Source organism: Anabrus simplex, chromosome 1 (genome assembly GCF_040414725.1).
Source record: "Anabrus simplex isolate iqAnaSimp1 chromosome 1, ASM4041472v1, whole genome shotgun sequence".
NCBI lineage: Eukaryota > Metazoa > Arthropoda > Insecta > Orthoptera > Tettigoniidae > Anabrus > Anabrus simplex.
Window position 1 is genome coordinate 991,538,274 of NC_090265.1, and position 13,386 is coordinate 991,551,659.

A 13,386-nucleotide genomic window follows, 5' to 3' on the forward strand; every position below is an offset into this window, starting at 1 on the left:
GTGTACACTATGAAAGTATCTGAAAGAACTGACTCTTGTAGCCTGAAGTTGGGACACTTTACACAAATCTTCTCAGATTTGTAATATTTCTTTTAAACTTTATTAGTAACAAACCTATTAATCTTGAGATCAACTAAGGTATATACTGTACATTAAAAATATTTAACTAACATGCTATTTAAAAATGGTATTTATGCACAGATTTTTTTTGTTTTTTTTTGTTTTGGTAGTTGCTTTACGTCGCACCGACACAGATAGGTCTTATGGCGACGATGGGACAGGAAAGGGCTAGGAGCGGGAAGGAAGTGGCCGTGGCCTTAATTAAGGTACAGCCCCAGCATTTGCCTGGTGTGAAAATGGGAAACCACGGAAAACCATTTTCAGGGCTGCAGACAGTGGGGTTCGAACTTACTATCTCCCGAATACTGGATACTGGCCGCACTTAAACAACTGCAGCTATTGAGCTTGATACACAGATACTTACTATGAGATTACCGTACATGAAAATGACATGCAAGATGTTCAGCAATTTACTGATGAATTGTACAGGAAACTGAAATCTATCCAAACTGTACCCTTGAAATCCCACTCAAAACCAAACTTCTTCTCTGGGGTGATGAAAGTTTAATTCAATCCGATCATAACTTATGAGGCACGTGAACATGATGACCAACAGAATAACCAAAAACAATGTACTGGTATTAGTTCCAGTTTGTTGCTTGATGGACAATTTGATAGTTTTGGATACAGAGAGGTCATATTACACACGGTATCTTGGAGAAAGGATTTCTATACCTAATATTTTTTAATGTAAACAAACCTTCCCCTCAAAGTCACATCCATGTACACAGTCAGGCCACGGCTTTCCGCAAGCGGAAGTGAGAGTTCTCTTAGTGACCCCATCCCAGGCTTTAACGATGATCACGGTGTGGAAATGATTTCTTCAAAACTCTCGGAGGGTAAAGTTTGTGCCTTTGATCACTTCGAATCATCACTAAAATAGTGCATTGGTGCATAATTCTTGAAATTCAAAATGACTTGCTGATCCACATGCTGGAGTAGTGGAGCAGTGTTGAGAGGAAGGAACATAACCTTAATGAACTTGAATTTCCCCAGTAAGTCTTCCTCAAGGTCTGGAGGATGAGCAGGAGCATTGTCCATAACCAGCAAGACTGAGCGGCAGATTATTTTCCGAAAGGTATTTCTTCACTACAGGACCAAAGACCTCGTTCATCCATTCAGCGAAGAAAATAACGAGTGAACCAAGCCTTAGTGTTGGACCTGCACATAACATTTAACTGGCTTTTCTGCACTTCATATTTCTTGAAGGCTCGTGAATTCTCAGGATGATATGCAAGCAGGGGCTTTACTTTTAAATCCCCGCTCGCATAACGCACAATATCAGGGTTAAACGGTCTTTCATGGACTTGTGACCGGGCACTGAATTCTCTTCTGCTGTAATGTAGGTCCTCTTCGGCATCTTCTTCCAAAAACGTCCTATTTCATCACAGTTAAAAACTTGCAGCAGCAGGAAACACTCTGTAACAATGAGCTTCTGGAACTCAGCAGTGAATACCTCAGCTGCCTTAGCATCCGAACTGGAAGCCTCCCCGTGCCTCACAACACTATGGATGCCACTTCCCCTCTTAAAGTTATCAAATCATCCCCTGTTGGCCTTAAAGCTTTCTTTGATTTCTGTTCATATACGTGAACTACATGGTAATTTAGTTACGAGGTCAGCGTACAATGCCTTCTCACAGATTAAATTTTCTGTCACAGTATCGCCTGCTAGTTGCTTATCTATCCAAACGAGAAGCAACTTTTCCTCATTTTCAAGAACATGTGGCCATTGCTTTGATACTCTTTGTGACTCTTTTCTGCATCTACCCCTTTTATTTCTTCTTTTTCTTTAATACTGTACAAATCGTTGACGTAGACTTGTTATAACATCTTGCGATATCAGGCACTCGCATACCTCGTTTGTGCTTTTCGATCATTTCCTTCTTAACATCCATCATAATCATCATCTTCCTCGGACAGAACTCATTTTCAGCCTTCTTTTCATTCATTGGGCCCATTGTTGCAGTACAGGTATAACACTAATGAAAGAAACAAAACATGTACACTCGTACGGTGTTCACAATGCGAACGAGGCACAGTAAATGAAGTCCAGTACGGGAGATGAATACACACTATCTCTCAGGAAAGAGAGGGTAGAGGGGAGGGGAAAATGGAGGCACACGTGATGCTCGTATTGCGGAACCTCACGCCCTTATCAAGTTACAATTTATTTTAAACTAGCTGATGTACCCGTGCTTCACAACAGGATTCTCAGAAAGACTGACCTTGTAGTTTTCTTATCTGAAGTCAACATAGGTCATTACAAAAACGTCAGTACAACAGTAGTGATTAAAAGCAATGTTATCATCCAACATACTCGATCATTTTCTCACTTTTAAAGAACAGTACTACGGTGACGATCTAACAGTCCATAGTTCCAGAACTGGACTGACCAGGCCGCAGAGAGCCGTGAACACTCCTCTGCCATTATTCCGTTAAATATGCACACTGCTCATTCCAATCAGTGCCTCAGAGTAGAGATTGAATAATTCGCATATTATGATGAACCAGTGTGTTACGTACCAGTAGTATAAGAACATTTACAAACCAGAGGAATGGCATGCTAAAGAAGAAAGTTATCAAACTCCCCAGCTACTTCCCGCCAATATTCAGGCAGACACTCGGTACGACCGGGCGAGTTGGCCGTGTGGTTAGAGGCGCGCAGCTGTGAGCTTGCATCCGGGATATATTGGATTCGAACCCCAGTGTTGGCAGCCCTGAATATGGTATTCCGTGGTTTCCAATTTTCACACCAGGAAAATGATGGGGCTGTACCTTAAGGCCAATGCCTCTTTCTTCACACTCCTAGCCCTTTCACATCCCATCGTCACCATAAGACCTATCTGTATCAGTGTGACGTAAGGCAAATTTAAAAAATACTCGGTACGCAGCAGTAATCCTATCTATTGGAGATGAGTGGCATCAGAAGACACAAAGCACATCAGAACAAACAATGGTCAACGTAATGTTATTGTTAATCAATTTTATGAGCTTTATATATTGTAGGCCTTCACATTTAATTTTCTTTGGACTCTGTGAGATTAGGGCGCCTTATAAAATTATTTGCAGCGTGGACTGTAGGGCCTTATTCTCCGAATTTACATACCGATTTTCATTAAATTCTGTTTACTCATTTTCTCGCGGCTCGGTGCTGATATGGACTTAGTAACAAAACCCCAACTTCATGAATATCTCCGTGATCATAGCCGGTACGGTAACAATGTGTAAGACAAATGTTCGGAAATTTAATACTATATAACTTTCGTTATGTGGTATTAATCGATACTACCACTAATAACAAATGTTTGAGAATTAAATTTTAGGCCTTCCCCTAAACTACCACTTCACTCAGCGTGAATACAATTATTTATGGCCTAGATTGTAGCGACTTATTCCCGGACTTTGCATACCAATTTTCATTAAATTCTCTTCAGCTGTTTTCTTGTGATGCAAGTACATACATACATACATACATACATACATACATACATACAGAAATTACGGAAAATTAAAAAATGCATTTCCTAGTTACTGTGGACACGACTGATACAGAAATACCATCCTTTTTAAATTCTGAGCAATGTACAGACAAAACTCTTATTTTATATATATAGATGTTTGCTCGTCTTGCAAAACACTTGTAGACCAACTTACTCGCATTCTGAGGTTTCACTGTATGTGCGAAAGGAAAATCAACAAATAGGAAATTAGCAAGTGGACAAGGTCATCTCACTAAAACTACAGTAAAACTTTCTCAAAGTAGAACTTGAATAAAGCAAAAAAACTTGTCAACTACAAATTTTTTCTTGGTCCCAGCGAAGCTTAAAGAGTTATAATGTTCTTACTTGTGTATAATAATAATAATAATAATAATAATAATAATAATAATAATAATAATAATAATTGAGTAAAAACACTATTATAAAAACATAACTTCCATTACACACATTTTACACTTATGAAAATACATTATGGTGTCAGGTTGAGATGTAATCCTGTCCGTTAATAACAGAATCTCCACACTTGAACCGGAACATTATTTGCTGTACCAAGAGTTTGTCCTTTCCATAGCTTCAATTATTTTAACATTTTAGTTTAGCGACAGAGCCTCCGTGGCTCAGACGGCAGCGCGTCGGCCTCTCACCGCTGGATACCGTGATTCAAATCCCGGTCACTCCATGTGAGGTTTGTGCTGGACAAAGCGGAGGCGGGACAGGTTTTTCTCCGGGTACTCCGGTTTTCCCTGTCATCTTTCATTCCAGCAACACTCTCCATTCTCATTTCATAGCATCTATCATTCATTAATAAATCACTCAGGGAGTGGCGACCCCATCGTACTAACAGCCTATATCTGCTTCATTCATTACATCCCAGACCCGGTCAATGACTGGAAAACAGGTTGTAGGTTTTCATTTCAGTTTAGCGACAATGTCACTTAAGATTTAGCTATGATGTTCAGTTTGTCTTCGCTTGTATGAATACAAGTGTTATGGTAATTTTAGGAGAATTCCACCTTTACAATACAAATTAAATTTATTCCTTTCAGAATAACATGTATAACTCATAACTATGTAGTAAAAACACCCTTATAAAGTCCGGCTCCATGGCTAAATGGTCAGCATGCTGGCCTTTGGTCACAGGTGTCGCGGGTTCGATTCCCGGCAGAGGTGGGAATTTTAACCATCACTGGTTAATTTTGTTGGCACGGGGGCTGGGTGTATGTGTTGTCTTCATCATCATTTCATCCTCATCACGACGCACAGGTCGCCTACGGATGTCAAATTGAAAGACCTGCACCTGGCGAGCCGAACATGTCCTCGGACACTCCCAGCACTTAAAACCATACGCCATTTCATTTTACCATTATAAAAACATACAACTTCCATAACACACGTGTTGAGATGTAATTCTGTCCATCAACGACAGAATCTAAACTCAACACCACAATGTCTAAGGAAAGACTTGCAGTGTTAATGTGTGAGGGAGAATTGGTAAAACCTCTCGTGATCGGGAAGACAGCAAAACCGAGAATTTCAAGAATTTGAAAATCGATAGACTTCCAGTAGTTTGTCAAAGCAATAACAGTGCTTGAATGGCTGCTAGTATAATGGAAGTGTGGCTGAAAGAGTAAAATGCAAAAATGAAAACTGAAAACCGAAAGGTTAGATTTTTCTCAACAATGCTACCTGCCACTCAAACATAACACTGTCAAACATGAAACTGTTCTGGTTCCCACTTCATACAGTATAACAAGTATCTTACAGCCAATGGATATGGGTATCATTTTCACATTCAAATTATACTATAGGCGCCTTTTAATGCAATCTTCGATCGTGCATATGGAAACAACTGACAGCTCTTACGATGGCAAGATCTATGTCAATTCTAGATGTAGTGAATTGGATTGGACAGGCTGCAAAGAAAATTAAGGCAGAAACTACGACAAACTGTTTCATCAAAGCAGGGTTTGGAGTGAATGATAATACAGATGATGGAACGAATGAAGTACCTGAGAATGTACTGGCAATATCCGACTTATGTCAAGCATGAAACATTCCCTGCAAAGCAGAGAACTTTATTCTAAGTGAAGAACTTATGACACATCACAATTCGTAATATTTTGCTGTAACAGTAATCTATATACAGAGAAACCTCATTAGTGCGTTCCTCATCAACACATTTTCCCGCATACCGCATCATAAATTCTAAGTCCCAATTCTCATCGTATTAAATCTGTATAAAAATACCTCACTTACCGCATCACAAATTTTTGCCATTACCACTTAGTACGATCACATATTTCCTAGTCCTGGAAATGTTATTTCTCATCCCATGTGAAAAGAACGTGATTTCCAACTCGGGTAATAAAACGCCCTCGCCACAGTTGTGTGATAACGGGAAAACACCTTGAATTCTTGAACTTCACAGGGAACAGGCCGTTAGCCTCAGGAATGTTCAGTTTTGCTTGCCAGTTAGCAGCGAGATTGCTGAATAACACAGTGAGCCTATTTGTGCTTGTATTTCACATTCCAGTCAGAAATTCATTGTGTGTTGAGTGGTGCAGTGAAGGTGTGATGTTTGGGACATCACTGAATGTTTTTAATTATTGAACTATATATTTAATTGATAAGATGTATATATTTAATCACTGATAGGTCATTTTTAAATTAATATGTACATATATATAGGGTTTTTATCATCCATTTCAATCATCATTTCATTTCTTTGTATCGCGGCTATAACGTATTCTGAACGAACAAATTATTGGGTAAAGTATTTCAACATCATGCATATTTATAACTTGCAGTAAATTTTCCAATAGCCGTTGTGAGGTGACCAGAGTCAGCAGGCTAATTTCAGCCCCATTCCAGGAAAAGTACGTCATCTAGGTTACGAGAGACCTTACCCTCTCTACCTCATGAAGAGACAGTTGATACATTATTAACACCCACTTTTCAAACTCCGCTTCGGGACGCTTTATTTCAGCGGGAAAGTTCAGCCTATGTGAATGAACGTAATGAAGCAACGTGATGGATTCACAGCTATACATCGGAGAAGGGATGAGACCTCGAATCTTACTGGACCATGTGATATGGCTGATGGAAGGAGACTTTTGAACCGATATATACCACCGACAAGGGCTGGAGAGGACATTGAGATTCTTATTAGCATTAGCAGTCGTTTTCACATTCATACTCGTATTCTTACTCGTGAGGAGATTCGGACTTTCGGACATTCTGATTCTCACGCTTGGAAGATACTCTTACTACGATTCTACGTCTACACATCGGAGAAGATTTTAACTTAGTTCACTTCGCATCTGAGTATATTCTACTCAAAAGTTACTCTCATTGGGACTTGTTATCTCAATGACGAGAGGTAGTCAACGGGAGACCGGTTCTGACTAGTATAGGGGAGGAGAGCTTTTATTATGAATTTAGCTACGCTATTGTTCCGTAATACGGAAGAATACGAATGTATTCTCTCCATGAACATAACCCATGGTGGTTTTGCACTTAAAATTAGGACTCATTACGACTTTTGTAAGGAGTACAGTAGGAAGTGTTAAGGACAGGAAATGTAGAAGTAGGACTGGAATCCAACAACAGAGAAGGCAGCCGGTACGAGATCCACATATCATCAGCTTCAAGACAACAGAGTCTACATATGGTGAGCTTATGGCATAAGTTACTGCAAGTCTTCGCGCAACAGTTCATTTTTAAAATTAATTTCATTCAATTTTTCTTTTGCTTCCGTAAGTTCAGATGTCGTTAAAACGCCGTTACGTCACGTTTTTAATCTTAATAAATAGCTGTTTTAATTTGTATTTTATGAAATGATTATTAATGATCCTTAAATTCCAAGTTTGTGTACTTAATGATTTGTGTTCCGTTCACCTCACCCCTGGGGGAGTTTTTTGAGTCTCATTACGCATTATTATTATTATTATTATTATTATTATTAATTATCTACTTTTGTTTTCAAGCCATAAGCTTGAAGACTGGCGCCCTTGGGATACTGTTTCTGGAGAAACAATGACATATCATTTATTTATTTTAATATTAAAGTGACCCGCCACGTTATAATTTTGTCATACATCTGTGGGCCAAGTGGGTACGTCACAAAGGGTAGCTAATATTTGTCGCCTGATAGCCTACATATAGATTAGGAACATAATCGTGTGAAGATGACTAGTGTGCTGCATATTAATTTGTCTTGTGGCAGCCTAGTTACAGATTCAGAAAAAGTCTTGAAAATCCTTACTAATGAATCCAAGATTAAAGTCTATCAGAAAATGGACTGGAACCCGCATATTAAAGCGCGCAGACGTAGCGTGTATGTTGAAACTCACACCTTCGAGTTTCAACTCTATCATTCGAGTTGGTCTAATCGAAGTTTTGTTGATTTAAAATGGCGGCCATAGTTGCAGTCTCACATGGTCAAGGTCAAGTGTAACCTCCAATTCATTCTCTAAGAGTGTGACCAGAAAATAATGTTTAATAACCCACTGATCCAAAATAAAAGTCTTCTACTACCATTTGTTTTAGAAAGAGTGTGATTTGCAATAATACTTTGATATTTTTATGGGCCCCGTGCAAATAATTTCATATTTCTGGACTAGTGTTTTTATACCTTTCAGTGCACTGTTGTTATTTTAAAATCCCCAGCAGAAAAGGCTGTCATATTTGTTTTCTCGTGTTTTTCACACCTTTTAATATTCTCCACACATCTTTAAAAACGGTAGATATAGTTTTCACTGTACCCACAGATACAAGATGTAAAATACCATTATATCAGAAAAAATCGTACCTAGTGTTTCCATATCCCTGTTGGATAGTTTTTATTCATGTATTCAGTAGTAAGTTTTCTCACTTAACACGTTTTTTTCCTTGTCCCCTGCAGAAACATCTTAACGAGGTTTTACTGTATATAAAATAACATCCTGACTGACTGATTCATCATCACCGAACCAAAACTACTGGACACAAAAACTGAAATTTTGGGGATACATTTTGTATTGCAGTGTAGGTGCTCACTAAGGGAAGGATTTTTTGATATTTTATCGCTAAGGGGATGAAAAGGGGGATAAAGACGTGAAAATTGGTATTTGGAATCTCCTTTAAAATAAGGAAATACGCATTTTTCTTTTTGGAAAATCCACTTAAAGGGGGTAAAAGTTAGTGAAAAATGGGTTGAATCCTTTTTATGAGGATATTTATATCTCAAAAACTGAAGATGTTACAGACATGAAAATTGGTATCTGCAATCTCTTTTAAAAATAAGAAACACACATTTCTTGTTTTTGGAAAAACCACTTAAGGGGGTGAAAAGCGGGTGAATTTTTAAAATGAGTGTATCTACAGCATATCTCAAAAACTGAACATTTTACAGATGTGAAAATTGGTATTTGGAATATTTTAAAAAAAATTAACTAACACATTTTTTTCGAAATGCCATACAACGTAGGTGAAAAGAAGTGAAAAAGGAGTTGAATTCTTTTTATGAGGATACTTAAATCTCAAACTGAAGATGTTACAGACATGAAAATCGGTACTTCGGAAATCCTTTAAAAATAAACACATATTTTTTTGTTCTTGGAAAATCCACTTATATTGGGGGTGGGGAAGGACTGATAAAAGGTTTGAATTCTTTTTTGGGGATACTTATATCCCAAAAACTGAAGATGTTACAGACATGGAAATAGGTGTTTGGAATCTCTTTTAAAAATAAACACTTTTTTTTTTTGACTTGAGAGAACAGTTGTATGTTGCATGTTCCAGAGTTATCTTTGTCAGTACCCTGGTCATCTTAGCCCCAAACGGCAATATCACAAACGTGTTTTACAAAGAAGTTCTAAGGTAAAAGAAACTAGTACTGTATATTTCTAGGGTGGGATAGTAGGTCGATAGTTTCTGTAATGAACACATCTCTCTCTCCTACAATGTTATACCAGGTAGGATTTCTAAGATTTACAGTGGTAAAATGCACACTTTATACTGAGGGGATACAGTATACCTTTACCTCATCTGGAACACAGTAGCTGAGGCCATATAGTATTATTAAATGAAATGAAATCAAATATACTGAGTGTATCCTTTCAGACTGTTCTAGAGTGTTAAGAGTGTGTCCTCTAACATTGATATGGAGAATATTTGTGTTTTTCATGCAGACATCAACGTAAGTTTAATGGCACAACATTTTTTGCCAAGTTTTATCAAGTTTTTGTTTCTACTTACACTTGTTAGGAGGCTATCACTACAATATACATAAAAATACCTGTGAAATTATACATAATGACATAAATGAATATCTAAAATTAGCCCGAATAAGTGCTTTCGACCAAACTGGCAATCAGATGTCCATCGTCCATAAAAGAGCCACTTCTACAGTATTTTTACTGGCAAGCATCAAACAGTATGGATAAAGAGAGCAATGACACACACGATTCACTGTCTGCTCTCCACCACAGTTACATCTTGCATTTTCAGAGAAAACCCATAGCGTAAGTGACGACAGACCTGCTGACTCCAGTTCATAGGTGGTTCAGTGATCTCCACACATCCCAATCCTTAGTGAGGATAGCTGGTAGTTGCTTGACTCAACTACATCCAGTCTTCATGCCAAGCTTTATGTGGAGATTTTTCCAAGGGCTTTGATGTTTATAGCCTGGACTGCGGCAGTTGATAACAATTCAAAGTGTGAGCTTGGATTTTATCAACCCTATGTTGTTCACGGTCAGCTTCAACTTCAAGTGAACACTTGGAGGGGCAATTCCACCTAAACAGTAAACCTTATCCACAGCAGATGGTTTTTAGCACTCTGTGATCAGCTGGCTCGCCTTCTTCAGAGCTGAGTTTTATCAATACACATAGCTGAATCAATGCATCAAATTCACTTTACAACAACAGCTGATGTTATTGCCTTGCAATAAAATTAAACATCACAAATAATGCAGCCTGTCACCCAAAAAATCTTCAACATGAAAGAACAGATTTTTACAACACAGTAAAAGTATAACTATTAGAATTGATCACTACTATATCATGACCAAAACTACAGGACCTCCAGTTTTATGTAAAATCCAAACCACAGGGGAGCGACTTAATTTTTAAAATCCCATATACGTTGGCCAGGATTCAAACCACAGCCAGCTTGGTGAGATATCAATAACAATGCTACATGGCTATTATTCCCATCTCACCAAATTCATCAGTAATCAGAATCACATCTGATGCAAGCCTTTGAAAATACGTGGCTTTACAAAATTCAAAACTAAAAAAAGTGCTACTCTACCTGTTGTTGTGGTTGCAGCTACATGAGTAGGAGGTGGCGGCTGCGTAGGCATCACCACTGGGCTCATATCTGTGAAAGAGATTGACAAAATCCAGTTAATGTGATATGATGAGTAACTCTGAACTTAGTTTCACATTATCATCATAAGTATTACCATAATTAGCGATATGTATTTTACAATCAAATGGATGATCATCAAAATTAAATCAATATATCTATCATAATCAAGGTTGATGATATGACAACAGGGTAAGTAAGAGTGAGTGGAATGGTATTGCAAACTATGGAAATATTTTGTAACACATACTGTATCTTGCAGTCTAGCCTAAGCAAGCAATGGGAACGGACGTGCTGAGTTGAGTGTGACGGTAGAGTGGAGCTGTTATATAGTAGCAACAACAGTGATGAAGATATAATAGGGGATGGACAAAGACAGGTAACAGTCCAAGGATGGATGGCGGCTGAGTCGTCCCAAACCGGAGAATGATTGAGCTAAGTTCCCATAAATTACAATTCTTACTTGAAATAAAATATTTAAAATATGTCTCTAACCTAAAATGGAGAGTATGTAGTTGTTGTATGGATATATTCAATGTGAAGTAAATTTTAAGTTAAGCTCTCACATATTAACCTAAATCAGAATCTATGCATAAGAATGGAGCAGCTGTCAATGCCTATAGAATGATGTAAGCACTCTAAATAAAGGCCCTCTCCTAGACATCACTGAAAACTGTTTTATACACCTTGACCAGTTTTTCAATCCAAACCTCAATGTGAATGATATTTCGGAGAAACCTAATGCCCTTTTCGATTTTCTCATCTCCATTTTAACTAATCTCAAGTCAACAAGTAAGCAATCAATCTTTCACAATTTACACAATACCCTCTCATGCTACTTGCCCCTTCCACAATGCCCCCATGATCCTCCTTAGATATTTCCCCCTGCCCCCCTTTTTTCCTTTCCCTCCCACCCTCTAATAAGAGCTCATTATTCCCCACCCTTTTCTCTATTTATCGTCACCCATACATTTATCAATCACCATGGCAAGCTGTTCGAGTTGAGCCTCACAGTGTAATTCTTTAAAATTTTCTTCCTATTTTAAAAGTATTTGTTATTTGGTTTTATTCTTTTTTAATGGTTCAAGTTTCTTTTTAAGATGTATATATCCACTTTGAATTGTTGAAATTAAGGCCTACACTGTATTCCATAGACTTCAATTAAATCGCTTTCCACTCTTTGGCCAAAAAAAAACAAATGCCTACAAGACCTTGCCTAGCAACAACTATACATAAATGCATATCACAAGTTCAATTTCATAAAGAGTTATCCTTCAAGTTTTCATCTTAAAACAAGTCCTTTAACTTGTTATTGACCTTTATACGTCTTCATATGTGAATGCAGCATAAGATTATACAAGACCTGCTTATGAACTTCAACTGGAATTGTTTTGGCATGAAATAGTGTTGTTTCTTTTGACTGTGATTATTGTGTTGAGCATCAACTGGAATTGCTTTGACATGAAATAGTGTTAATTATCTCTACGTCCTCTTTTTGACTGCGATCATTTTTAGAACTTTATGATTTAATTTTTGCTCTGCCTTGCTAATTGGCTGATGATGTCACTTCAAATGTGTTGAAACCGGTCCCAAATGAACAGGTTGTAACTTCTATTTCGTTCAACTTAATAACAGAGTACTGAAGAGGTGGATCCTTTCTTCAGTGTAACATAAAAAAAAAAAAAAAAAAGAGCAGTAGAACACTAGAAGTTCAAAATACTCTGTTATGTCTTCTTCATGATAATAACACTAAAATAGTTATATTTTGCAATTAATGTTTACCTGTCTGATATTACTGTTAATACCCGAGGGAATAAATTGAAATTTTTGCATATTCATTTTTTATGTAGTATTCCCTGCCCTGCTACTCATTCCTGTCACCCAGCTGGCAAAATTTTAAAAATTTCAGGGGAGAACTCTGAACATATTTATCAACAACCATAACCAAACTATCACAACAAACCATACTGATACAAAAAATTCCACAACACACACAAATACATTGACAAAAAACAATACAACATACCAAAAAAAAAAACCACCCTTAACACAAAACAAAAAGTACTCAGATCATGAATTTGCTGGTAAGTAACCCCATTTCAGAGGCAAAAATAGACACTACATAGCCAAAGTACTATTAAAACCCCTTCCCTACTACATCAAAAGTTAGCACACACAAATGCATATAGTCTAAGGATGGGACTGACAGCAAAACTTCTAACCCACACTTAAGACACTGCTACCACAGCCAATAGTCCAGTGCTCTAAGTGTTAGCAGCTACACCATTTAGAATCCAGATGTATACATAAGATCAGGTGCAACAAAGATGGCACTTGCCAGAATCACACATGTGCTAGCTGTAAGCACAAATTCACTGCCTCAATTTACTGATAGTGCCTGCATCAAGGCAGCAA

At 37.7% G+C, this 13,386-nt stretch overlaps 1 protein-coding gene across 1 annotated transcript in view; it reads right to left on the bottom strand.

The window, feature by feature from the left end:
• The window catches only part of LOC136857865 (lipopolysaccharide-induced tumor necrosis factor-alpha factor homolog), a 91,161-nt gene that overhangs the window by 25,850 nt on the left and 51,925 nt on the right, over positions 1-13,386 (bottom strand). The window contains exon 3 of the mRNA XM_067136881.2: positions 10,915-10,983. Within this exon, the coding sequence (XP_066992982.2) occupies positions 10,915-10,983 (69 nt within the window). The remainder of the gene's footprint in view (positions 1-10,914; positions 10,984-13,386) is intronic.